We start from the raw sequence: 27161 nt of genomic DNA on the forward strand, positions 1-27161 counted from the left end.
CTCCAGGCTCCCCCACAAGGATCCCTGCACCCTCCTGAGGAGGAGGATGGGCAGGCCGAGGCTGTCCCATCCCCAGGGAGCATCAGAGCTTCCCTCTTGCTCCGGCATTTCCGCCGGCAGTGGCAGGAATGTGGTGGCCGCGGGAACAATGCCGGCACCTAGCGCTGGTCACCTCGGTGACAGCACAGGAGCAGCTGCCAGGCACAGCCCTGCTCCCAAGGAGCCGGCAGGAAGCAGATGGAGATGACACCGGCCGCCATTTCCTGCAGCAGGACGTGCGGGCTTTCTCCACCACGCTCCCCTTGCTGGCCCAGCAGGGCCTTGGGCACACAGGCATCACTGCTCTGGGCTGCCAAAGCCGTGTGCCACACCCGGGCACCAGCACCCTGCTGCACCCGGCCAGACCCAGTGCCATGCCCATCCCGGTGGGGCACATGCCACCACCCACTGTGGGACGGGCACTGGGCTGCAGTGCCAGCACATCAGGGCTGCACCCAGGAGCTCAACCAGCAGGAACCAGCGGCACGGGACCTTCTGCCACTGTCTCCACCTGTGCCCAGCACACTCCTGAAGTGGCTGGGGGAGAGCCCAGCTCTCAGCTGCCCCCAGAGTGAGCCTGGAGCTCCAGGCAGGGCTCCATGACAGTGCAGAACTGCATGAGGAAGGGCAGGTGTGCCCTGCACAGCCCCCAGGCCTTGCACAATGGAGGTTTATTTGGAACGAAGAGTTTCCTAATAAATTATGTAATTTAAAAATTTTAAGGATAAGAAAAAGGCAAAAGGGAGGGGAGCCTGCAGCAGCTCAGCCAGTGCATGGGGACCACAGAGCCACAAGATACCCTGGGCTGAGCCCAGGCACCGGCGGGGCTCTGTGACCCCAACCTCCTCCCCTTGGCTTTGGGCCTCCCTCACCTGAGGCCACATGGCCCCACAGCCTTAGTGTTTCAGTGGGACAGGCCACTCTTGCACCCTCAGTCACCAGCCCCAGGGCTGTCCCCTCAGCCAGCTGTGTGTGACCCTTGCACAGCAGCTCCCGTGCACAGCCCCCCCAGCTACTCCTCTGGCCCCTGAGGAGCATTTGTGGCTCCTTTCACTCCCCCAAAACCCACACCCTCTGCTAGCACCCCAGGAAGGAGACAACGGACTCCAATGTCCATTGGTGACCCAGCCTGTCCTACCTCCACACTGTAGGCTGGGTGAGAGGGACAGTGGTCCCATCCTGCTCCAAACGCACAGGACAGCCCAGGAGGAGCAGAGGGCAGCTCATGGCTCTACCCTGGTCACTGCAAGCCGCCCACCATCCTGTGTCCTTGGAAGAAGCTGGGGCAGGCAAGGGAGAGGAAAGTGAAGGCAGAGTGGGGGGTGCAGGGACAGACTTGTGTGCTGAGGCCCTGTGTCCTGGGAGGGAGGGGAGAGGGGAAAGGCCATGCCGAAGGGGAGAGGCCAAATGTCCAAACAACCTTCCTGGGTCAGCACGGTCCATAGCACAGTGATGGCATCAGGGCTGGCACGGCTGTGTGGCAGAGGGTGGCACATGTCCCACAGCAGTCTGGGGTGATGTACACACCAGCACACATACCTGGCACTGGAGGGACGCAGTGTGCCGCGACCTCCAAGAGCACCAGCCATCCCCACCTTTCTCTACAGCAGCTCTTGGGAGACGGAGGTGACACAGAGAGAAGCATGACCTGGGAACTGGTGATACTGCCACGGGACGATGGGTTCTGGCACAGTGCTCGGGTATCGACAGATCCACCTGGCTGCCACGGGGAAGCCGGAGGCTCCAGAGGTGGATGGCAGTGCAATGAGCATGCAGGTCCTCTGCAGCGTGGGGTATGGCGTGGCAAGGAGGGGGAACTGTCCCTTCCCACTGTAAACACGGCACTTGGAGACCTTCGAGCCTTTACCCCTCGGAGCTGTCAGAGGCCCGGCTGGAGCGCGGGCCCGCCTTTGGCACACGGCACGAGTCACTCCTCGTCCCCGCTGAGCAGGAAGCTGTAGAGGAAGTTGATGGCACGCTGGCGGTCCTGCTGGGTCTGCCTGGCCATCAGGTTGGGCGGAGGGCGCAGGAGGAGGCTGGAGAACAGGGCAGCTGTGGAGGCAGGTAAAATCAGTCACTGGTGAGGAATGAAGACCTTGGGAGGCACAGAAGAGGCTGGGATGGAGCGAGGGTTGCAGAGGAACAACACTCACCGATCATGGTAGCACTGATGTTGTTGTCCTCCGAGTACTTGAGCAGCTCCCGCAGGAAGGACATTAGGTACCGAAACACATTGCGGTGGCAGCTCGGCAGCTGAAGGATCACCTGCAAGGAAATGGTGTCAGGAAGCTCTCCCAGCTCCCACTGCTGCAGCCTGGGCATGTGTGGCACTCTGGGTGCCACAGCAACTTACCCACAGCTGCAGCCTAGAACTGATGGCACTTGCGGGCTGTGGCTCCTGGTGACACTGCTTCAAGCAAAGCTGTGTCACCAGGAAAAAGTTCCCAGTGCCCTGTGGCTGCTTCCTGCTTATTTCCAGTTGGATCCCAGCTCTCACTGCCCCAAACCTTCCCCATCTGCTCAGGGACATGCTTGACCTGGCCTGCTGCCCCACCAGCTGCTAAGAGCCATGCACAGCCCTCCATGAAGGACAGGGATTGTAGCTCTGAGCAGGTGCTCAAGCCCTCAGGACCAGGGGCAGCTTGGCCCCTCCCCATTCCCCATGTGCTCAGGGTAAGACAGGGCTCACTTGGGGTCTCTGGAAGAGCTGCCCACTCTCCCAGAGCCACTGTCAGCCCCCAGGCAGGCAGCAGGGTCCAGGCAGGCCCAGAGGCATGGCACAGCCCAGGCAGCAGGAGCTGCCCTGAGCCGGCAGCAGACGCACCTGTCGGCACAGCCGGCTGCTGTGGGACCCCTCCAGGCACCGCTGGTACAGCTCATAGCAGATCACAGGCTCTGGCAGAGCCTCCAGGAAGATGAGGAGAGCTTCAGCCACAGAGTGATTACTGCCCGCTGGAGGGCTGGGAATCAAGGGTCATGCTGAGCAGAGATCCCCTCCCTCCCCAGGTGCATCTCACAGGAGGTCACACAAGTTCCCTGCCTGTCTAACCTCTCCTCCTCCTCCTCCTTCTCCTCCACTGTCCCCCACCTATGAAAAACCCTGCACTGGCATTTCCCACCCTCTGGCTGCACAGAAGCTCCCTGCTCCATTAGCTTCTTCTCCAGACCATGCTCTTCAGTATCCCAGCTCCTGCACTTGGCACAGCCCTGCAGAAGCTTCCAGAGCCCCCGGCTGCTTTGGCCAGCACAGATTCAACTTTGAGAGAGGTTATGGGGGGACCAAGGGAGCCCATCCTTGCCAGGAACCCTGCCAGGTAAAGGTGACAGACAAGCTCTCCCGAGAGCAAACTCTCCCAGCAGAGCTGAGATCCATCACAGAAGGATACGGATTGTCTCGGGAATGCTGGTGTCCAGGCAGTCAATGATCTGCTCCAGCTCTTCCTGCATGCCTGGAGTCTGGAACAGGTCCTCCTGTCAAAAACAGCACAGGGATGGAGTAAGTCACCTTCCCCACAAAGGCTGAGGCACATGGTGACTCCCAGTGAATGGTGAACCCTGGGACATCCAGCCAGTGCTTTGAGCACAGGCAAAAGCCTTGCCCTGTAAACACCAAACTGGAGCTGATCACCAGGTGTGTGTGAGGAACCAGGTCACCAGGAGAGCTCCAGTGTGGCAGAGGCCCCCTCCTTCTCACCTGGTGGAGGGCATGCTTGAATAGGTGGTCCACCAAGAGCCAGATCTCCTTTGGCACCTGCAGTGGCACCTCACTTGCTTCCTCACTGTCCAGAGAGCCCACCTGCAGGATGGATTTCTCCTGGGGAGAAAGCACACAAGGGCTCAGGGAAACTCAGTCCCTTCTGCCTCACTCCCTTAGTCCCTGGCAGGGAAAGCTGGGACAGGGGAAGCAGCAGGACCCTGGGGTGCTCTAGCCCTGAATCACTTTCACAGCACCAGCCATTGCCCCACAGGTCCTGGCTCCTCTCCCTTCTGCTGCCCCATGGAACAACCTGCCTGGTCTCTCCAACCGCCCCAGCCCCCTCAGACCCCCAGGAGGTGGCTCTGGCTGCCCACGGTGCCCTGGCCCCATCCCAGCTCCCACCCTGCAGCCAACAGAGGCTGGGACCCAGCCAGTCCCCACCGAGCCCACGCCTTCCCTGCCTCCGGGTGCTCCAGCCACGGCTGCTCTCAGGGCTCTGCAACTGTCCTGACTCCTGAAGTTTCTTCCTTCCTTTTCCCAAGGAGAGCTCTCACTGAGGACAGGCCACCACTGTCACAGTTCCTGCTTACTCCTGTGGAGCAGCTGACGTGCTCCGTGGCTCAGATGTCTCCATCACACCAAGCTTTAACCGGATCCATGTTCTTGGCTTGATTTTACTCTCACTTCACAATCACTCACATTCCTGTGACCTCCAAGGAGGAAGCCATGCCCAGCACTCCCAAAGCACCCAGGAACCAGCACAAGCAGGAACACAACCCCGCCACCAGCAGAGGAGTCCAAAAGCCACACAGAAAGCACCTCACACCAGCTGAGGCAAAACTGCCATGGCTGTCCCTGCAGCACACACAGCCACTGAGAGCAGCCAGGGGTGGCTTCCCTGCTATGCCCAGAGACACACCAAGCTGACACAAGCCCTGGTGGCACGGGCAGTAGCCCCAGTTGCCACACAGCACAGCTCTGCCCTGCACAGCACCAGGTCTGACCCTGCCAGCAGATGAGGAGTCACGGCTGCACAGCTGCCTTGCTCAGCCACATGCACTGGCAAGGTCGGGAAGCAGCATGTCAGGCAAGAGCATTACAGAATTCCTCTAAAAGGGAAAAGGGGAGAGCTGCACACCCTCTCCCAGGTCTGTGGACACTCTTCCCGGGCCGAGGCTCTTCTACAGAACCCCCCTGTGTCAGGGCTTCACTGGAGCCAAGCGCTGGAGCAGCCCTTTGCATGACTGGGGGAGCTGTGGAGACCCCCATACAGGAGATCCCAGGTATTCAGAGAAGAGGAGAAGGCTCAAGGTGCCTCGGGCAGACGAGAAGGAAGAGAAAGAGGAGCAGGGGGAGGAGGCGGGCGCGCGTTGGCCGAGCCCCGAGCGCCCTCTCCTGCCGCGTGTGAGGAAGGGAGGTACGCCACGTCCTTCCCACGGGAAGATGCTCCCAAAAATCAAAACTCCTCCCTTCTCCTCTGCCAGGAGGGAGTATGTGAGCTTCATGAGGTTAAACACCCGAGCTTGATCCCCTCTTGGAGAGGGAACATTCCTCCCCTCTCCTGTTGTGTTCTGCCACTGCGCTGACAGCCCAGAGAGGAACAACTTCCTCAGACTGGGAAGCCGGTGCAGAACCAGCTCGAACAAGTTACAAATGTCAGAGCCAGTGCAGGGAGCGTTCATGAACACCCCCAGCATCTCCCACCTGCTCTCCCAAGGAAGTTTTTGCTCCAGCACCAAGCACGGGTGCCAAGGGAAGCAGTGATCCCACTCAGGCATCGCGGCCATCAGAGCCAGCAGCCCCAGCTCCACTGCTTGAGGAGGCACAGAAACATCCACCTCCCTCGGCCTCCACAGGGACACAACCAGATGGAAGGAACAAAAGACCTGAGTTTCCTCCTCCAGCCCTCTTCTCACAGGTCTGAGAGGATGCTGTGGTGAATCCCTCCTTACAGTCAGAGGTATGTCAAAGGCTGCCAATCTTTTTTAGGAATATCCAGCATTGCTGTCAGGATCGAGAAAGTAATTTTTTTCCTCCCAAAGCAAATTTGATGAACTTCAACACTGCAGTTGGGCTTGGCTCTGGGGTCACTCTATGCTTCTCCATGCTCTCATCCAGCCCACAGCTGTGCTAAGAAGCTTTGCTGGCAGCCGTGTCCCCTCTGTGCTCCCCTCCCCTTCGCTCTGCCACAGAAAACAAGGGAAAAGCTCCCATTCTTTACAAACACACCACTGAGAAGCAGACTGCCACGCAGCAATTGCTCGTGTTACCTTTTCTAAGAAGCTGTCTTCTTCCTGAGAGCAGCAGGAAAGAGAGGAGAGGAAAAAGTGTGGTTAAGAGGGAGAAAGCACTCTCGGATCAACTCTTGTGATTAAGCAGAAGCCTAATTTGCATTACAAGAACCCACTGAACACCAGGTCCTTCACACATTTTGCTGACACGGCCAAAGTTAAACCTGTGGTGAGAGATTTGCCTGCCAATTAACAACAATCCTGCTCATATGATGCACAGCCTCATCAGGGTTTCTGGAAAGCCCCCCAAGGGGCTTAGCACTGTTCGCTGGCCAACAGCCGGGCCATGGGCAGGTGAGACGTGTCCACCAAGAAGTAGTTCCCTAGTCAGAATCACTGTCCCTACATTATTTCAGCCATCTTCCCTTGTGACCAGGCCAGAGATAAAACGTTCCCTGGGCTAAATCTGTATTTCTGAGTGCGTGGCAGCTGTGGAGCTCACAGGGCCCCTAAGCAGCTTTCGGTACAGTCAGGGAAATGAGGGTTTGTGCTCAAACCCGGCTGCTGCTGCTGCAGCCTAAGAGCATTAGCATTGCACAGACAGGAGTGTGCCAAGCCCTCTGCCGGCACAGCCAAGCCCTCAGCATCCCCAAACAGCCATCCCTGTAGAGCCAGGGCCGGCCGGACACTGCTCATAGGTCTGCAGGAGGGAGCAGAAGCAGGCTGTCCATGCTGAGTCTTGGCAGATTGACCTTTTGGGGTGGGAACAGCCCCAGCGCATTCCCAGGCTGAGCTGGGAGCAGCTGCAGCTCCCATGGCACAGGGACACCAGGAGGGAGGAGCATCTCAGGGTCCCCCGTGGCCTCTGCAGTGCCTGCTTCCTCTGGAGCCTCCCTGAGCTCTAACAGAGCCACAACAGACTGTCCTCTTCCTGAGAACAGCTTGCTTCAAACAGGAGCTGGCACAGGTTTCTCTCCTCAGGCACAGGGGGAGGGACACAGTGACAGGTTTGGGAGGGCAGAGGGCCACCTGCACGTTTTGTAACGGGTGAGTCATGTCCACCTCACCCCCCCAACCTGAGCCTGGCTGCTCACCTCTCCACAGAATCACAGAGTGGTTTGGGTTGGGAGAGACCTTAAAGCTCATCTCATTCCACTCTCCTGTCATGGGCAGGGACATCTTCCACTATCCCAGGTTGCTCCAAGCCCTGTCCAACCTGGCCTTGCACACTTCCAGGAATTGGGCAGCTCAGGGCAAACAATGCCAGGGCCTCCCCACCCTTACAGGGAACAATTTCTCCCTAATGTTGAGCCTTCAGCACAATCTGCTCCACAAGACTCACCTGTTCCTCACAGGGGTTCTTCAAGAGGCCTTTTAAAACCCAAAATAGGATCCCAAGAAAAAACAGGATGAGCCACTAATACTGAAATCCCAAAGGGGAGGTGCTCAAGTGACAGCAGCCATGTCACCGTCTCCCTCCTTGGAGAACCAGGAAGGCCATTCCCAGACAAACTCCCACCTGCATGGTGCTATCCTGCACCCACCTACCTCAGCCCCTCAGCGACTGGATCTCCAGACCTCTCTCCACTGAAATAGACAGAAGATGTCTAGCCAGGCTGAGGAAGATGTTGGGTCCAGTGAAGGATGAGCCCATGCAAGTGCAGAAGGTTCTTAATGCACACACACTGCCAGCCTCACACAGCCTGAGCAGCACCAACACGCAGGGAACTGCACCCAAATGCTCCAGCTTGCAGGGCAGGCAGCCCCAGCACCACTGACCCAAGCAGTAAGTGCTCAGCTTGGTCTGATTCCAAGGATTTCTCAGCTCACAGGTAAAATCAGAATCAAAAAACTTAAAATATGCCCCCATGCCCATAAGGAGAGCTGTGCCCCTGCTGCAGACCCTGGAGCAGGTGCTCCTTGCTGACTGTTTTGCCTGCTTTATTTCTAGATGTTTCACTGAGTAGCAGGAGAAGGAAATCTATAGATGGAAGGAGAAGAAGCCTCAATGGACTCTTACAAATCTAACAGTGTGTTCTGTGAGGGCAGAGCCAAGAGTCTGGGCCCAAATTCCTCTCTATCAAGCAAGAAGTTGGTACTGAGCTGGAAAAAGCTGGTAGAAAAGCAACCGAGGCCAGTGAAATGTTCCAGACCCACTTCTAGAACAAGACTGACTATAACCAAACCCTCAGAAATCTGAGGAGCCTGAAGCCTGGATCAGTTGTTTGACCTGAGGAGGCAAACACTGTACCTTGCCACCTGCATCCTGCTTAGCCTGATTAGCGTGTTAAAAAGTCAAAATTCTCATATAAAAAGGATTTCTCTGTATACTGGACTTGTGAGAAAAGTAGATACCTACAATAAAAGATGGGAACTGAAAGAGGCAGGGAGAGGCACTGGACAACTGCTGAAGGGATAAGAAAATGTCGAAATAATGGGAGTGGAGGCTGGCAAATCTACAGAGGTGGAAAAGCAGCAGCTTACTGGACAAAAAACCCCTCATGTAAGGGTGAGACTGTGAGATAGGAGAGGTGAGGAAAGGTATCACATGGCAGAGAGACTCAAACAATGGGGCTGAGCTTTCAGGTGGAGAGAAAGAAAGGACTCTCCAGCCTGAACAAGAATGGGGACATGAACTGGCACTCAGGAGCTGCTGCACCTCACTGAACATGGCCAGGTAAGGCAGTAAGGAGAGATGAATGAAACCAGCCTGGAAATAAGAATTACATCCCCAAAATGGGACAACCCCAGAAACAGCTGAGAGTACCCAAAAAACAAGAGGTGACTAGGGCACCACTGCACCCTCTCTCATGCACACAATGAGCTGTGGGAGGAGGAAAATTGATGCTGGGGGCTGGCACAGGCTGGGGAGAGGAACGGTTTGCTGCATCACAGAGAGATCTCTCCCTGATGAGCTATCTCTCACCCGAGGCATTATCTCTCACTGCGGTTGGTGTGGGAGGAAATGGCCAGAGAGGCTGTGACATTGCTCATCTGCTGAGCTGTGTCCTTCAGCACCCCACACCACACACTTTGGTCCTTCTGCTTCTGCTTGCTCCTTCCCCTGAGCAGTGGGAACGTATCCAGAAGGAAAAGGCCTCCAAGGCACTCATGATAGTAAAAGAAGCCCATATACCTTGGATGAGAGGACCCTAATCACATCTCTTATGACACTGCAGTGCCACCCAGCTGAGCCTGCTGGCACCAGTAACGCCAACATGAGGTGCTGGGATCACTTTTTCATCCCATCAAACAATATTCAGAGCCTACTCAGAAAAAAAGGGATAAAGTACAGGCTGTCAAAACCATTGGCTGTGGTAGACAGGAAGATAAAAGAGCACCTCAAGCTCTGTGAAGTCACTCATCTCAGAGCCAGCACAGACAACCTGGCCTGCAGGTACTGCTCCTGCTTTTGGGAGCAATCAGGAGGGAATCAGGCTTCTCTGGGTTAGAAGAGCCGCTTCAGAACTCACCAGGTCTATGAGTTTGGTGACTGGAACTTCTCGGATAGGTCGCTTCATCCGGCACAAGGCCTCAAGCGAAGTGCCAAAGCAGCTGGGCAGGTAGGTCCCACTGATGGTCAGGAAATAGTCCTTCCCTCGGTCCAGGTGCAGGACAAGAATATCCTCAATTTTATCCTCGCCAGAGTTCAGGAGGGTGACTGAGTCCTTGCTGACGTACACGTCCAGGGAGATCTCTGTGCTCTCATCTGCAACACACTGGAGCGCTCAAGAACACACAGACACTCTCTAAAAGGGATGGTGGGGACAAACATACAGTGGAAGGGACAAAGGCCACAAAAGACAGACAAGACTGATGGCAAGGAAGGTGGGACACAGGAAAGACAGGAAGGACTGAATGGAGATGGGATGGGATGGGGGGGGGGTCTACAGCACTACACTCACCTGGCTCCAGGTAACCTTCACAAGGCTCAGCCCGAAGCCATGGCTTGCAGTAGTGGTTGTCATTGAGCTTTGGGATGAAGGAGAAGTGACAGGTGACTTGCCCATTATTGGTAATCTGGAACTTCTGTTTCTGCAGCTGACGGAACTTCACGTTCTCAAACTCGAACTGTAGAGCAAAAAGAAATCGAGTGATATTAGTGGCCAGGATATGGCCCATGGCCAGCCCCCCACAGACTCTACAGTGGCCCCCTGAGGCTGAGAGGAGCCCACCTAATGCAGAATTCCTCATAGAAGTCCTGCCAAAGAGCCAAGACAACATGTCCTCGCTAACCCAATTCCTGATCATAAGATAAAGGATAGAGTTCAATTTTCTATAATCCAGTTAATTGAAACAAGGTCTTTGAAAGAAGTTCTGGCACTTTGAAGGTTGCTGTGGTTGGGCAGAGACAGTGATCCCAGGTTCATCCTCACCTCTCTCCTGCTCAGCTCTAGAGAAGGAAGAAAGTCATTCTCCATCCTGTCCATTATACGAACAATGTCTTCAAACAGCTTCCGATACTTCTGCTCATCCACAACCTTCACCTGCGGGAGACAAAAAATACTCAATGAAACTTCTGACTGGCTTTCACAGGAACTCTCTTGATCATGAGTGAGCTGCAGAAGTGAATTATTTCTCTAAGCACTTGCTTCTGTAGCTGCAAGGCTGAGAGTTCACACACACATGTGTAGTCCCAAGCTGCGTCTGCAACTTTACACAGATTTCACCCCAGCAGGTGTTACCAGGGTCTGTCTGGCCACTGGTCACACAACTGAGAGATCACTGGAGGCAACCTCTGTGAGACAACACTGGCATGCTGCAGCATTCCTCATGATTGTCCATAGGGAAAGGAGAAAGGCTTTTTTTAAATAGACTCAGCCTATTCTACTCAGCGCAGGTGAAGCACACATGAAGTGCTGTGTCTGGTTCTGGGCTCCCCAGTACAGGAGAGACATGGAGCCCCTGGAGTGGGGCCAGCAAAAACTACAGAGATGCTAAAGTGCCTGGAGCATCTCCCTTACAGGGAAAGGCTGTGTCTCCTCTTGGGGCTGTTCACCCTCAAGAGGAGACACAGCTGAGAGGGGCTCTGTCTGTTCCTGACTGCAGGGAGGGCTCAGAGCAGGGCCCGAGATCTGCTCTGTGGGGGCCAGCAATGGCACAAGAGGCATGGGCAGGAACACCTGAACATGAGGAAGAACTTCTTCACTGTGTGGGTGACAGAGCACTGAAATGGATTTCCCAGAGAGGCTGTGAAATCTCCCTCAGTGGAGAGAGTCCAGAACTGCCTGGACACAATCCTGTGCCATGTGCTCTAGGATGGCCCTGCTGCAGCAGGGAGATGGGACCCAAAAACCCATTGTGGTCCCTTCCAACCTGACCCATTCTGTGACCTGAGCCACCCAGGGAGCAGGAGGTAGCAAAAATGGACATGGAGTGTCCCCATTTGCTGTGCCAAAAAACCTGAATTTGCTGTCACTCTCCACTGAAGACATCCAGGTGTGAACCAGTGACACATCCGACGCAGCACAGGTACAGCCAGGTCCAGGCTGCTGCTGTGTCTCCATGTGCAGGAGGGAACAGCAGGACTCATGCATTCCCTTGCTGCCAGATGCAGCACCCCCACAGCAGGCACACCTCAGTTGGGTTCATGTGTCCTCTTGCAACAGCCTTAGCAGAGGTGCCCTGACTCTGTCACCGCCTCCCACAGTATGCCTGGAATGCCTGGCAGTGCTGGGATCCTGCCCCAACAAACACACAGACCTACCCCGATGCGGAACAGGGCACTGACAGGCTTGTGGTCACTGGTCTTGAGGTCCATGTGGCTGCAGTACCGGAGCTGACTGACGTCCCCTCCTCTCCAAAGGATCCGATCACACCACGCTGGCACACGACACTTACCGCTACAAAGAAAAACAGGTTACCAGGGGAATCCAACAATCCTATCAAGCCATCCAAGCTGTTCCTCTTCCCAACAACGCAGTTCTCTCCACCCACATCATCACAGCAGTGATGGCATGAACTCCTATCACTTACTCCAACTTGAATTCTGTTATTTCTTCTGCTCTCTCCCCCTTTCCCAATACAGCAGATAAAATTCCCATCCTTTCCAGCACCAGGAAACAAAATAACCCTCAGTCAAGCCCACCACAGCCTGAACCCATGTGTGCTGTGACCCAAGCTGCATGACTTTCTTGTGCTGCCAGACTTTCTGCCGACAATCCAACCCATCGCTTATTGTTTCCACTCCAGAAAGTCTACTCAGTGACTACTATTATGTTGTGCAGCCTGAATCCTGGGTTATCCTTCTTCAGATTAACTACTGTGGTGATTCATAAACATGGCAAGTCAAGTTCAATCACTACATGGTTTGAAAGCCCTCCTTGGGAGTTTCTCCCTTTGGAGCAGCCCCTGCAGCAAATGCAGCCATGTCTGTGGGAGGCACCAAGCAGGAACCAAAGCTGCTATCACAGTGCAGCCACCCTGTGGGTGTGCAAGTCAGGGGACAGGGTGACTCAGAGAGCCCGTTTCCTTAGCTCTTCAATTCCTTTTTTATACTGTTTGTCTGTCCCTGGTAATAGAAAAAGGCCCCAGTGCAGGGTCACCTGAGCTCACACTTCACCTGCCTTCATCCAGTGGGATCAGCAGCTACAGAGGTTTAAGGGATGTGCCTGCTCAATGTACACAGGGACAGGCAAAGAAAGGAAGGCCAAATGTAACACTGACAGGTATGCAGTTCTAAGAAGCAGGAAATCAAATTTTGTGAGAAAATGTGTTTCATGTCATAGGTAAATACACCCAGTTGCAGCCAATGTACCTGGAGTCCCAGCGATCTGTTTTAGAGTCATATTTATACGTGGGGATGAATTTAATATCTCCCTCCATGAAATCTGCAAATGCTTTCTTCTGAATGCGCTGAATATTCAGCTAAAGCAGAAAAAAAAAAGCTTTAAAAAGAAAAAACCCAAACCCAACCAAACCCAAGAAACCCTCCCTCGCCACAGCAGTGTTAGGGAGCAGATCTACAGGCAGAGCAACCATGGCCTGTGGCCATTCTGTGGGATTCACAGACAACCCCAAACTGCCTCTCAGACCTCACACCTTTAACACACAAGTGGAAAGCTTTCCAAACAGATCGAGTACAAATGGGCATCATACTGCTCACCAGACCATGCAGGCAGCTTCAAGCAAGAGTTAAGGGAAATATTAATTACTAAATGCTTTCATCAGTTTTCAGGCTTAGGATTGCCATCATTAATTGTTTCCCACCAATCATTTTAGCAAGAGCCTCCAGGATTGCACTTGCCTGACAACCTGACACCACCCTCCTTTGCTCCTTTCCTCTTCTGGATGTTTTCCTCAGTAAGACCTAAGCTACAGCTGTTTCCTGAACAAAGCTCTGTAGCACAGCAAAAATGAGCTACAGAGGACAACCAACCAAATTTGTTGTTAAACTGTGTCAGAGGTGACATTGCACCACTGCTGTTCATGTTTCCAGGGTGCAACCCTTCACCTGAAAGGGACCTGCCACCAGCTTCCGTGTGCTGCAGGGAAGTGCTGAGCAGGGAAGGCGACAGCACAGAATTCAGGTCAAACTGGCTGAGCAGATTTAGACTCCAAATCAATACCTCTTTCACAACACTGATTGCAGCAGCTTTTGTTGCTGATACAAATGCTTGTGTTCAGCTTGTAGTTTGTACTTAAGAGGGAGCTCCTGCACTGAGACACAGACACACTTACACAGTGACTGCCTGAGTTACCCAGTTACCCCAGTATGGACAATTTGGTTTTGTTAGGGGGATGTTGCAACCAGCACACCCAGAGCTCTGTCAGGGTCAAGTATCTATGTTTGTGTCCAGACCTTTATTGCAGTGTGCAATGGAACTATGTAGGTCGGAAAAGCCCTCCAAAACCATTGAGTCGAATGGTTCCTCCAGCACTGTCAAGGCCCCAACTAACCTATGTCCCCACGTGCCACCTCTACATGTCTGTTAAATCCCTCCAGGAATGGGGACATCACTGCCCTGGGCAGTCTGTGCCATGGCTGGACAGCATTTTCCATTAAAAAATTTTGCCTAATATCCAACCCAAACCTCTCCTGGCGCAACTTAAGGCCATTTCCTCTTGCCCTGCCACTTGTTACCTGGGAGAAGAGACCAACCCTGACCTGGCTGCACTGTCCTCTCAGGGAGTTGTAGAGAGTGAGAAGGTCCCCCTGAGCCTTCTTTTCTCCAGGCTGAGCCCCTCCAGCTGCTCCTCATCAGATTTGTGCTCCAGCCCCATCCCCAGCTCCATGTCTGCCAGCTCCTCCCTAGCAGAGGCACCTCCCAAACCAAGATGACCTCCCAGGGATGGGGCGAATGTGAGCGAGTTCACTGACCTGGTCATAAGCCAGCAGCTTCTGAAGTTCGTTCCTGCTGATGAGATTCTTCACTTCACTGGCATCCAGCAGACACAGCCTGTAGTTCAGGTCTCCCAGCCAGATAACAACGCTGCAAACAAAGATGCACATACAATCATGGAACGGTCTGGTTTGGAAATGAGCTTAAACCTCACCTTGTACCAGCTGGGCAGGGACACCTTCCACTCTCCCAGGCTGCTCCAAGAGAACAGCACTGACTCTAAAGAAGCAAGACCAGTGTTCACGTAAAATCCAGCTGGTGTTGAGGCTCTTCTCATGTTAAGAAGAGAGCCATGGTGGAGCTCATTAAGCAGAGTCAGCCCATCAGCCAGCGGGACAGGTGAGGCATCTGCAGGGTTATCCCTCATGTACACCCTGCTTTTACCTGTTGGTTTTTCACTGCCTTTCCTTCAACCAGAGCAGACCACTGCTGCACCACCTACTGAGCCAAGACCGCCTGACACAGAATTCGCAGGAGCAGAATTAGGTTCCTGGAGGTTACAACCTTTTGGACGATGTTTCCCATCCCTGCCATCAGCCACACCTCACCAGCACCTGCTTCCACCCTGTTCCTCTCCAGGCTTCCAAACAGGCCTGCAGCCTTCTTGCTATCAGCAGCTAAAGAAGCACTCATGGGACGCACTCTTTACTCCATAAAGGTTTCCTTTAAAGATTAAAATTTAAACCCCTTGCTAGTACCAAAGCTCTTCCTGTTTATAGTCAAACCTCAACATTTCCATTAGTGGATTATCAAGGATAATCTAATATTGTAAGGTTTTTTCTGTACTAATCCACTCTACATTTTTTGTTTTTAAATGGTTTAAGTATTAATTACAGAAATACCAACCATTTGTATTCTGTTTAGGCCTGCTGAAAAGGAAGTTATACACAAACACAAGGAGAGGGACACTGGGCACAGGTGCGTAAGGCACTGCAACAAGGAGGTGACCAGTTTGTCTGCAGGAACTGCAGCACACCACAGCCCTTAGGATTTCAAATTATTTTATTAAGCCAGAAAACTTATCTGCATGAAACCTCCTGTTGCTGCAGTTCTGACTTGGGTTAGTTAACACCACTGCCAAAGGGTACAACTCACTCGTGCTTCATGATGTTGAGCTCAGACAGACAGTCTGAGCTGGGGATCAGGAAGCTCATCCGGGCACAGATGTCCTTGTAGTCCTGGTTTCGACGCTCAAAGTCCTCCACGTGGGCAGCCAGGTGGGAGTTGACAACACAGAACGTGGTGTTGTAGAACATGAACCTGATGGCCACACCACCCTTGTTGCCCTAGGGACAGGAGGGACCAGTGGGGAGTGGGTGGCAGGTGAGGGGACTGGGATGGCACAGGTGAACCAAACCAGACTGTGCCACTTCTTGCATGGATACAGGGAAGCAACAAGCTGGCCTTGGTGACTCACCATCTTTCCCATGACTCCTGTGCCCACAGACTCTGTCACAATCTCTCTGATATTGCTCAGATGATCCTTCTTAGCAAATATGAGCAACATCATCCCAACCAGGCGGACCATTTGCACCTGCAAAAATAAACAGGATCCTGAATTCCCAGAGAGGCAGCAGGAATGCAGTTCTGATCTGCTCTCCCTGATGCTCTGCTGCTCTGGCTCTCCCTGTTCGTAATGTTCTCTACTCAATCTCTAATTGCAACAACAGAACCCAAAGGGTCTCCTGTCCTGAACAGCAAGGTTCTTGGGGTCCATCTGTCTCCGCCCAGGAGCTGTCAGTGGTGCTGAGCCCACTGCATTCCTTACTCTGGTCCCTCCCTACAACAGAGCGGGCAAAGAGAAACTGAATAAATGCCCAGCAAGTTTATGACTCGGGTCTCAGCCCTTGCCGTGCTCTAGCCAGCACAAGCAGAGTGCTCCAGCCAGGCCCAGAGCTGGGGCTGTCCTGGGGCTGCAGATGCAGTGGGAGTCAGAGCCCACCTTGGCTTACTGCGGACTCCAGTGCAGAGGGGAATGGACAGAGATGTTCCTATTTCCCTGAGGCAGACGTGCCTGATGCACGAGGTAGCAAAAGGCATCTCTGAGCTGCACAGACTGACTCATTTGCAGGAAATACTTGTTCCCTAAAGCCAAGGGCCTCTCTGGATCTGAGCAGTTATCTGCTCCCACAGAGCTCAGCCTACAGAGGCTAACACCGTGCTCATGTGCCCTGTACCAATGGGGATCTCAGGTCTGCCGCTGATCTTTTACATGTGCTAAGCCAACACTGTCCAGTCTGTGACCTTCCTGCACCTCCAAAACAGTGGTATCATCCCTGTGAAACAGTGACATCACCACTCTGAAACAATGACAAGGCCTCACCTGCTTGAGCACAGTCTGAATGCTCACCTCTATGCACAGAAACATTCACATGTGTTGGGATTAAGTCTATGGAGTGAGGAAAGAAGCTAAGAGCAGAGAATTTGGCTGCAAGGGCCCAGCACCTGGTGTGCTCTGCAGGAGCAGAATTTGCAGGTGACCATGAGTCTTATCTACAGCTTCAGCCACCTCCCCCTCCTGCAGCCGTATCCTGCACTCTCCCTTTCACTAAACTGGGAGAAATTCACCCAAAACTAAAGTGAAGCAAAGGGAGGAGAGGGAGCAGGAGCCTCTGCAGTTCGGGCCCTGACTCCTGGCTCCCCTTGATAGGTCTCAGTTCAGCAAGATACTCTATTCCCTGTTTCATTTCCTGTAACATCTGCTCAGAGCAAGCAGTATGGGGTGTGACAGCAAACACACAGGCTAAGGAAGAAAGGGAAACCCATTCATGTATTCAGGACTGGTCTCTGCAGAAGAAAGGTTTGTCATAGCAGAGATAAAACCAGTGTCTTGCTCTAAACCAGCCAGAACACAGCCCTGCTGCCACAGCTGAAGCAATTCTGACTCAAGGCAGTAGCATCCGGAAGATTTCACTTCATAAATCATCCCATTCCTTCAGAGAAAATCTATTCATTTAATTTACCAGCTCAGGACACACCTGGCTTCTATAGTACAGGATGAGAAGGTAATATAGGTAGAGAATTTGAACCTGCTGTTTCCCTTACACCTACCTCCTATTTGATAAAGGTATTGTGGTCCCCACCTTTACAAATTTCTACTTCAAAGGACAATATTTCCTACAACTGTGGTGCAGAAACAGACTCTCCAGATTTAACTTGACACATTTGACAGATAACCAGGCATGCACATGCCCAGTATCACACTTGGTTTCTCCAAGCCTCGCTCCTTGGACAGGGAGGAAAAGGGAAGCCCTTTTCCTTTTTCCTTCCTTCCCATCATGCCAGCTCCATGACAAGCCCCCATGCCACTGAGCAGAACTCACTTTCTTGTATTTGGCCTTAGGGTGCAGGGACCTCTCCACAGCAGACAGCCACTCCTGTTCCTTTGTAGAATCAAGGTAGAAAAAAGCCTCCGTGCTGAGGTCCAGCTCCTGGAACCTGGAAACCCAAGAGCTTAGCACCTCCAGCCTTCCTGCACATCCTCCTCTTCCTACAGAAATGTGAAACCTCCAACAACAGCCCTTGGAGGAACAGCTCTTTATGGCCACTTGCTAAATAAAGCAGTAGAATTTCCCCATGTGCCTCTGAGATCCTACCCCAAGCCCCCAGTAACCCTTTCCCTGAGAAACACCACTTTAGGCAGAGGAAATGAGTGAGCTCTGCAGATACCTCCAGGAAAATCTATTGTCATGCTAGCTTTGTTCAACCTGATCCTCTGCCGCATCCAATGGCTTTTTGCCCTCAGACAGCCCCTGTGTGACACAGCTCAGCTCTGTGCAGCCTCTGAGAGCACGACAGGAACCTAAACCCAACCCAGCCCTCCTGGTTTCCCCCCAGCTGCTCACCCGATGCAGTAGAAGTCTGGAGGCTCCATGTCATACACCAGCCATGGGTTCAAGAAGCTGTCAGGAGACTGCCCATTCACATTCCATGTTCCCACAAAGAACCTACAATACAAAAGCAGCTGAGCTTGTAGAAAACACCATTAAAACCACAGCAGCACAGCACTGTTCTGGCTGGAAGCATGCACTATGCTGTCCCTGCATGGAGCAATGACTGCCATGGGGGAACTGAAAGTCACAGAATCATTGAGGCTGGAAAAGACCTCCAGGATCATTGAGTCCAAGCTGTGTCCAATGCCCACCCTGTCACCCAGCCCAGAGCTCCGAGTGCCACATCCAGGACTCCCTTGCACACCTCCAGAGATGGGGACTCCACCACCTCCCCGGGCAGCCCCTTCCAATGCCTGACCACCCTTTCCATGAAGAAATTCCTCCTGGTGTCCAACTTGAATCTTTCCTGCTGCAGTCTGAGGCCATTTCCTCTTGTACTTTCCCTTGCTCCCTGGGAGCAGAACCTGACCCCCCTGGCTGCCCCCTCCTATCAGGGAGTTGGGGAGAGCCAGAAGGTCCCCCTGAGCCTCCTCTTCTCAAGGCTGAGGCTTCCCTGCTCCCTCAGCTGCTCCTCAAAAATTCTCCCAGGCTTGGCTCCCTCCCAGTGACACTCCCCTCAGAGTAAGGCATTCCACCAGCAAACATCTGGCTATTTTAACATCACGTCAACAGGGGCAACACCACGACACTATGGTGGGACGTCTGTCTTCACTTTTTCTGCCCATCTGCTCCAGCTTTACCAAGGCTCAGGAGATCTGACATACACAGAGATAACACAAAAGCAGCCCCATGGACACGAGACTTTTGGCTGTACCATCCTCACTGGCCACCTGAGCTGCAACCCATCACCAGCTGCCAGGGTCCAATCCTGGGTGAGATCCAAGCTCAAAGGAGAGATCCCACAGCTCTGTCCTTCCCTCCCAGCTCTCACCTGAAGTTGTGCAGGTTGATGTAGGCCTTCTCCCTCTTGGCCAGCACATGTTTGATGAGCCCCTCTCTCTGCCCCGACTGTGTGCTGGGCAAAAACATCTTGCGCATCGTGTTTGTCACCTTGGGCTGGTCTCTGGATGCGCCTTCTCTCTCTCGGTGAAATCTAGGAAGGAAGCAAGAGCAGCACTAGCACTACTTCTGCTGTCTAGGAAGAAAAGTAAAAAAGGGAACAGATCCCCCACATTACTTACTGCTTATTCTGAGGGACAGGAGGAGGTGGGGGTTCCCGTCGAGAGCCCGTCTGGTGGTTCTGCATGTTCCTTTTCTCTTCTAGGCTCAGGGTGTTGAAGTCATCCTCAAACCCCAGAGCTCCTGTAATGAAAAATCCAAGAAAAACACCCTGGGAAACAACCTGAAAGAGCTCAGATCAAGAAGGAAAAAAATGTAACTTCACAGAAAGCGAAAAACAAAATGACAGTAGGAATACATCAACTGTGTGACCCTGGAAATGGGAGAAAGGGGCACTAACCACAAGGTAAGGCAGGAAGAAGCTTAACATGCACAAACCAAGGGTGAAAATAGCACTCAGGAAGGAATTAACAGACAAGGAAGCGTGGCCAGACCCAGCTCCTACCCTGGGCACCACAGCACTGCACAGGCCCCAGAGCAAAGCCAACTGTACCTGGAGATAGACCTGTGAGGCTCTTCTCCACCTGATGCCAAATGGCTGAGTCCTTAGGTTCAGGAAGAGATGCTTTCAGGTGGGCTGGAAAAAAACCCATCTCTGTCAGAAACTGGCAGAGGATTCCACAGGCACAGGGGCAACTCTGCTCACCTTCCTGTATGCTCTGCACTTCTGACAGGAATCCCAAGCAGCGCTCCTCGTCAGGGATCTCAAAGAGCCGCTCCGGTGCCTCCCCACCCTGGATCCTGACCTTGCAGCCTGCTTCAAACACACTCACTGAGTCAGCCCAGGCTGCCTCAGAGTCTCCAGGCTTCCCACCCAGCTTCCAGGTGTTGTTTGTGATGGAAACCTGCACCTAAGTTACCCTCCCTGCGCTTCTGAGGTCCCCCCACCTTCTTGGGGTATCCCCAGCACATTCTCCTGGCTTGAGGAATCGTCCCTACCGCAATTTTGCAGAGAAGAGCTCTAAAAGCAGAAAGAAAAATTGCAGACATTTTGACCATTTGCATTTCAAACCTTGTCTGTCATGGCAACTGAGTGTCATGACACAGCCAGATGACAGTATCAGAGGGAAAACCATCCCTGTTTGAGCAGAGGACAAACACAGAGCCTGGGGGAAGACTGGAAGGCAAAACAAGCACCAGTGGCTGTTCCCTGACAGGATCTTTAGCTACACCACTGCCCTTATGAAACTTACTGTTTGTAGCTATATCAATCAGCAGAGTTTCTTCTGCCTCTAGAAAAGAGAAAGCCAGGATCAGTAGAGCTGACGCTGGATGCTGCAGTAATTGAGGACTCATCTAATTACACTACCAGCCATGAGAGAGTCCTGAGAGGAACAAAGAGCTCTAATTTACATCTGTACATTCCTAACGGTTCTGGCTGACAGAACCTGGACAATCACCTCCCAACAAGTGTCCCAGGGAGATTCCCACCACACAGTTCTCATACACCTGGATGGTTTTTCCCCATCAGTGCAGCTACTTTGGGGAAGACCAACTTGACAAGGAACTTCAGAGCTTCCCTACAGAGCAAGACCAGGGGCAGAACATCCCTGAGCTACACACAAGGGAATGAGCAAATTCAGAAAAAAGGACTTTTACTCCTCACAAGGACTTGCCCCAGGGTCACTTGTTGCTATTTAACTTCTTCCAGGACAAGGCCTAAAGCCCTTCTTCATCCAACAGGTGAGATGCTGAGAGCTCGCTAGACCTTAGGAAGTTTAGATGTAAACATGCAGGAAAAGGCAACAGCTCCCAACTCTTGGCATAGCAGAGAACTCTGAGAGACAAATACCAAATTCCAGACCCTGAAACCAGGTTCTGCATGTGTTGGCTCTGTGTGATGCCAGGCCCAACACGCACTGGAGCCAGCCAAGTTCCTCACAAGTGCATGCTGACATGGAATGACAACCTGCCTGGATGAGGAACAAGGGGATGCCATAAAATGTGACTTGCTGTTTCACAAGGAAAGGATTCAATCTGCTGTGGCTCAGGAGACAGGTCAGGAAACACCATTAAATTTAAGGTTTGTGGATGAACAGCAGGGGATCCTCAACCATCCCCCCAGCAGTCAATACCTTGCACACATTTAAAACGGCTATTGATGGGAATATAATCCGGATCAGAGTTTTCTTTCTCCTGGGAGCGAATAACGACCCTGCAGACAGAAGGAAGGCTTATAAAAATCCGGCAGCCATGCACACAAACGGGAGCTGTGTGTACAGAGAGTGTTTGATTTTTATCGTTAAACTTCTGGGGCAGGAGGAGGAAAAAGGCAACGAAGATGAGACTGTGCAGGACGCGGATACCCCGGGGGAGAAGTAAGAGCTGTTGAACTCTGCCTGCCACGGGGCAGGGCCAACACCGGCATGGCAGCGGCTCTGGTTGCCGGAGGAGCATCGGGGAGTCGGGGGGGCACCTCCGCAGCGCCGGTGTCGCGGGTCCCCCCGCCCGCAGGGTGAGGGGAGCCCGCCGGGGCAGCACGCAGGGATCCCGAGAGTCACGTCGGCTGCGGCCGCTCGGCGAAGAACCGAGCTGTGCACGGGCACGGCACGTCCCGCCCCGGCCCCGCCGCGGCGGCACCGACCGAGGCGAGCCGGGCCCCGCCACGCTCGCACTCACCCGTAGCGGCCGGCCCGCCGCTCCAGGCCGAGCACGCACGGCTCCCGCCGCCCGGCCCGCACCTCCGTGCCAGCAACGCTCTGCGCCGCAGTTAAGAAAACCTCCGGTCACCGGCCTGCCCCGCCCCACCGCTGCCCCCCGCCCGCCCGGCCCCTCGCGCCCGGTGGATACGAGCAGGCCGCAGCTCGCGGCGCGCGCCTCCATGGCGCCGCTCGGTCTCCCGGCGACTCCGCTCTGGGCACGGGCGCGGAGCAGAGCGGCGCCCGCCGCCGCCGCCGCGCCCCCTGCTGGCGGGAGGACCCCGCCGCCCGTGCCCGTGACGTGCGCCGATTGCGCGGCAGGAACCGAGAGTACACCGGGAGCGGGGGACCTGTGGATCTGCCGGGTTCCTCTGGATGTCCCGCACCTCGCTTCCCACCGTGCGGCGAGAAATGGACCAGCCGGGACCGGGGCTCGTCCCGGTATTGCCCCAAACCGGGAGGAGCGCTCGATCCCGCCCCTTTCCTCCCGCCCCCGATGTTGATTGGCTGGGAGCGCTGCTGATTTACATGTGGCGCGGTGGAGGCCGGGAAGGGTCGGGTTTGAAGCGCAGGGCGGCAGCGCTGGCGGCATGGCCGCTCCTGGGCCGGGAGAGGCGGCGGCGGCGGCGGAAGAGGAGCGGTACCGGGGGTGAGCGGGGACGGGGCTGAGCGGCTGGGAGGGGCCGCGGCAAGGCCGGGCCGGGCCGGGCCGGGGGTGGCGGTGGTGGGCCGGTACTCCAGGGTGTAGCCCGGGCATGGCCTGGCCACCCGGTGCTCACGGTGACTCCCACAGGCTCGTGACCAGTGCGAAGGCGGCGGCGGCCGACGGGGACCTGGAAGAGGCGCTGCGGCTGTTCCGGCTGGCGGCTGCCATCCGCCCCAGCGAGAAGCTGCGGGGCCGCATGCAGCGGGTGCAGGAGGCACTGGCGGCGGCCGAGCAGGAGCAGCAGCAGGAGGAGGAGGATGAAGGCTTCGTGGACGTGTGCGGCAGCGGCCTGCTGATCTACGGGGAGATGCACAGGAAGCTGTTCCAGCACCAGCGGGAAGGTGTTGCGTTCCTGTACCGCCTGCACCGGGAGGGCAAGCCTGGTGGCATCCTGGCAGATGACATGGGCCTGGGCAAGACCATCCAGGTGATCGCCTTCCTCTCGGGTATGTTCGACGCTGAGCTCGTCCAGCATGTCCTGCTCATCATGCCCACCACCCTTGTCAGCAGCTGGCTGGCTGAGTTCACTCGCTGGACCCCTGGCCTACGCGTCAAGGAATTCCATGGCACCAGCAAGAAAGAGCGCACCAGGAACCTGGAGAGGGTCCAGAGGAAGAATGGCATCATCATCACGAGCTACCAGATGCTCATTAACAATTGGAAGCAGCTGGCCAGCCGCCATGAGCAGGAGTTTGTCTGGGACTACATCATTCTCGACGAAGCACATAAGATCAAGTGCCCGTCAAACAAGACAACCAAGTGTGTGTACGCAATCCCAGCCCAGTACCGCATCCTGCTTACAGGCACCCCTGTGCAGAACAACCTGCGGGAAATGTGGTCCTTGTTTGACTTTGCCTGCCAAGGCTCCCTCCTGGGTACTGCCAAAACTTTTAAAATGGAATATGAGAATCCCATTACCAGGGCAAGGGAGAAGGATGCAACTGCAGGTGAGAAAGCACTGGGGCTAAAGATATCAGAGAATCTCATGGCAATTATAAAGCCCTATTTTCTCAGAAGGACCAAGGAAGATATCAAAAGCTATCATGCTGATAAAGCTGATGCTCCTCTTCCTGAGGATCCAAGTGAGTACAAGGCTCCTGTCATGCCATCTCTCACTAGGAAAAATGACTTTGTTGTGTGGGTGTACCTGGCACCGGTGCAGGAAGAAATCTACAGGAACTTTCTCTGCTTGGATCATGTGAAGGAAGTACTGATGACGACCCGATCACCTTTGGCTGAGCTGACAGTCCTGAAGAAAATCTGTGACCACCCCAGGCTTCTGTCTGCGAGAGCCTGTATCCAGCTGGGCTTGGAAGAGCAGGTGGGCTCTGAGCAGGATTACACAATGGAAGCAGGTGTGTTTTCAGGCATGAACAAAATAGATCATCTCTCTGATGAGACTGTGATCCAGGAGTCTGGGAAGATGCAGTTCCTTGTGGGACTGCTGGAACGGCTGAGAGAAGAGGGACACCGAACCCTGGTGTTCTCACAGTCAAGGAAGATGCTGGATATCATAGAGCTCGTCCTGTCTCGCCGACAGTTCCAGATCCTGCGCATTGACGGCACAGTGACCCACCTGACGGAGCGGGAGAGGCGCATCAACGCCTTCCAGAGCAGCACTGACTACTCTGTCTTCCTGCTCACCACACAGGTTGGGGGTGTTGGCATAACCTTGACAGCAGCCAGCCGAGTGGTGATCTTTGATCCCAGCTGGAATCCAGCAACCGATGCTCAGGCTGTGGACAGAGCTTACAGAATTGGGCAAAAAGAGAATGTAGTGATTTACAGACTGATCACCTGCGGCACCGTGGAAGAGAAGATATACAGGCGGCAGGTATTCAAGGACTCGTTAATCAGACAGACCACCGGTGACAAAAAGAACCCGTTCCGTTATTTCTCCAAACAGGAGCTAAGGGAGCTCTTCACGTTGGAAGATACTCAGACATCTGCAACTCAGATCCAGCTGCAGTCCCTGCACGCCATGCAAAGGAAGTCTGACCTGCAGCTGGATGAGCACCTTGCTTACCTGCATTCCCTGGCAATGTTTGGCATTTCTGACCATGACCTGATGTACACAAGGGAGATGGCTCACGAGGAGCAGGTGGAGAGCGAGGAAGCCCATCAGTACATCCAGCGGAGGGTACAGAAAGCCCACGAGCTGGTCCAGCTAGAGTCCCAGCTCAGTGATCAGAGGATGGAGGGGATCAGAAATGCTTGTGAAGAGAAGTGGCAAAGACCATCGGGATCAGTTTCCAGGCCAAAGAAGTTGTCTCCAGGATTGAATGACAAAAATCACTTCGTTTCACCACCAGTAGCTGATGCACATGAAAAAGACAAAGTTGTTGATCTTACAGAGGATGAAGAGGCCCAGGTGCTCGATGTCAGCTCCAGAATGACAACTCTGACTGTTGGTGACTTGGATGAAGAGCAATTGGCACAAGGTGTGTCCAGTATGGAGACAGAAGTGCTCAATACGAGCAAGACAGCAGAACAATCTGATATACAAGAATCTGAGCAAAATCCTGACTCTAGCATTACACCATCATTCCCTGCACTCGAGAAAGAGAGTCAGAGCCTTCAAGAGAAACAGCATTCGCAGGTACATTCGGACAGCTTGGCCAAGACAAGGAATGACCTGTCTTGGCATTGTCACAATTCCTCTGAGTCTGGCATGGCTGACGATCCTAGAAGCGAGGCAGAATTGTCAGTTCAGGTACTTGACCCACACACTGCCCTGGGGACAGAGCAGAACAATGTTCCTGAGCTGGCTTCTGCTTCTGCAGTGCTGAGTTTATCAAATAATACGCCAGAAATCAATGCTGAGCTCTACAAGTCTCACGTGTTGGAAGACAGCTTGGAGGGTACATCTGCTCCTTCCTTCCAGGATCAAGTTGACTTCAATCTGGTTTTGGAAGAGTCTGAAGAAGGATGGCAGGATGCCTCAAATAGAGGAGAATCAGTGGAAGGATCTCCTGAGAAGGAGAGCTTACAGCTCCAGGCAGAAAGCTTGTATAAATCTCCAGACAAAGAATCTCCAAACAAAACTTGGCCAAGTGAGACCAGTAGCCATGGCAAACCCTGTCCCACAGCAGAGGAAGAGCCAAATGCCTCCCTGCAAGGGAGTAAATCATTGGAGGAAAGCAGTGGTCTCTTTACTTTTGGTAGGAAGAAATGCTTAAACAGAATTGCTTCAGACAGTGAGAGTGAAGAGCAGCCTGAACAAGTGCCCTCCTCTCCCTTAGACAGCACTGGGCACGGACTTCTGGAAGGAATTAGTGCTTCCACCCCTAAATATGACACAACAAGAGCTAAAGCCGTCTTTTCTCCCCAACTAAATAACAGTGGGAACAGGTCTAATGCTTCCAGGCGCTCATTCATCAGCAGGTTGGTAGATGAGGTAGAGGATATTGGGGAAATCATGGGAACCACTGGTGAAGAAGATGATGATGATAGTGATGAGGAGCAAGATGGGCTTGTGGAAGACGAAGCTGAGGAGTGCACTGGGGAATCTGCTGCGCCTGAAGAAGAACCTAGTGGAGAAACACTTGATACAGGTGAAGAGTCCTCCCACACAGACAGCGTGGAATCTGAGCAGTCCGAGGCAGAGGAGATGGAGTCATCTCAGGAAGAATCCACAGGCGACACTGAACTCCAGTCAGGTGAGCAGATTGAGTACTTTACCCAAGAAAGCAGCTCTGAAAAGGACATTGGGCAGAGTTCCTCTCCTGCTGCAGATTATGACTCTTTGGTACACAGTGGGAAGAAACTTCAGAATGATGGAAAACTCCAGGAGGCTTTGGACTGCTTCCTGCAAGCTCTTGACATAAAAAGTGGAGATCCTGAAGTTATGCTTCTGACTCTGAACTTGTACAGACAGCTGGCCCAGAAGTGACATCTATGTGGCTCTGAGAAGACAGTCTGGCTGTTCCTTTTTACCATGTGTCTGCACCACGGCCCTGGGATCCCTGAGCCAGCTCCAGGCTGGTGCCTGCCATATCCTCGCGTGACTGAGCAAATTCAGCACCTCCTGCTTGAGAAAACAGCCCAAACATCCAGGTGTTGGATGCTGGGGAGGGAGCTTCACTGGGGAGTCAACTCACTAAGGTGAAAATGGTTCATGTTCCTGTCTGATTATTCAATAAAAGAATGGTATTGTTGATGTCTAAGCCCCTCTCCGTCAGTTTCTCGAGGTTGGGGTGGAAGGCACTTGAGGAGGTAGCTCATGCTGGGACTCAGGTGTTTATTATTTCTTATCAGCGAAACAGCCTCACAACCATGAGTTCTGCAGCCTTTTATTAGCAAGGCACAAAAATGGCTATCTCTTGTTACAAGGTTTTTTAAGACTAAACTATCCAATTAAGAAATGACACCTAGATTATTTTCCCTTTTAACCCAATAACTGATCTCTCAAAACCTGCAATGCAGACTTTTCTGTCCAATTACAAAACATCACCCAAACACATGAAGAAGAAGGAAGAAGAAGGTGAAGGAGAAG

The 27161-nt window shown here is 53.6% G+C and overlaps 2 protein-coding genes across 4 annotated transcripts; one reads left to right on the forward strand and one right to left on the reverse strand.

Annotated features, from left to right (window-relative positions):
• Positions 1 to 588: 588 nt before the first annotated feature.
• Positions 589 to 22195, reverse strand: OCRL (OCRL inositol polyphosphate-5-phosphatase). Of its 3 annotated transcripts, none has more exons than XM_030967501.1 (24): positions 22112 to 22195; positions 21941 to 22020; positions 21397 to 21476; positions 20515 to 20553; positions 19968 to 20075; positions 19815 to 19898; positions 19384 to 19504; positions 19134 to 19295; positions 18155 to 18256; positions 17633 to 17747; positions 15727 to 15843; positions 15405 to 15595; positions 14288 to 14399; positions 12725 to 12834; positions 11675 to 11810; positions 10344 to 10454; positions 9873 to 10038; positions 9441 to 9676; positions 6007 to 6030; positions 3734 to 3853; positions 3426 to 3510; positions 2864 to 2991; positions 2193 to 2304; positions 589 to 2091 (listed from the first exon to the last, which is right to left on the reverse strand). In XM_030967501.1, exons 1-24 carry the CDS (start codon positions 22142 to 22144, stop codon positions 1967 to 1969), a joined length of 2697 nt encoding a protein of 898 aa, XP_030823361.1. In that variant the 5' UTR covers positions 22145 to 22195; the 3' UTR covers positions 589 to 1966. The 3 variants fall into 3 exon arrangements, with proteins under 3 accessions (XP_030823361.1, XP_030823360.1, XP_030823362.1); XM_030967500.1 differs by having other exon boundaries at positions 19968 to 20078; XM_030967502.1 differs by lacking the exon at positions 6007 to 6030 and having other exon boundaries at positions 590 to 2091; positions 19968 to 20078.
• Positions 22196 to 22543: 348 nt separating this feature from the next.
• On the forward strand, positions 22544 to 26806 carry ERCC6L (ERCC excision repair 6 like, spindle assembly checkpoint helicase). Its single transcript, XM_030967503.1, has 2 exons — positions 22544 to 22609; positions 22754 to 26806. Exons 1-2 carry the CDS (start codon positions 22551 to 22553, stop codon positions 26556 to 26558), a joined length of 3864 nt encoding a protein of 1287 aa, XP_030823363.1. The 5' UTR covers positions 22544 to 22550; the 3' UTR covers positions 26559 to 26806.
• Positions 26807 to 27161: the final 355 nt, after the last annotated feature.

Source organism: Camarhynchus parvulus, chromosome 4A, assembly GCF_901933205.1.
Source record: "Camarhynchus parvulus chromosome 4A, STF_HiC, whole genome shotgun sequence".
Classification (NCBI taxonomy): Eukaryota; Metazoa; Chordata; class Aves; order Passeriformes; family Thraupidae; genus Camarhynchus; species Camarhynchus parvulus.

Coding starts and splice junctions, on each gene's coding strand:
- ERCC6L (XM_030967503.1), top strand. CDS start 22,551: ATGGCCGCTCCTGGGCCGGGAGAGGCGGCGGCGGCGGCGGAAGAGGAG. Junction 22,610..22,753: donor GAAGAGGAGCGGTACCGGGG/GTGAGCGGGGAC, acceptor TGACTCCCACAG/GCTCGTGACCAGTGCGAAGG.
- OCRL (XM_030967500.1), bottom strand. CDS start 22,144: ATGGAGGCGCGCGCCGCGAGCTGCGGCCTGCTC. Junction 21,477..21,940: donor CGGCGGGCCGGCCGCTACGG/GTGAGTGCGAGC, acceptor TTCTGTCTGCAG/GGTCGTTATTCGCTCCCAGG. Junction 10,039..10,343: donor TAGAGCTGAGCAGGAGAGAG/GTGAGGATGAAC, acceptor TTTGCTCTACAG/TTCGAGTTTGAGAACGTGAA.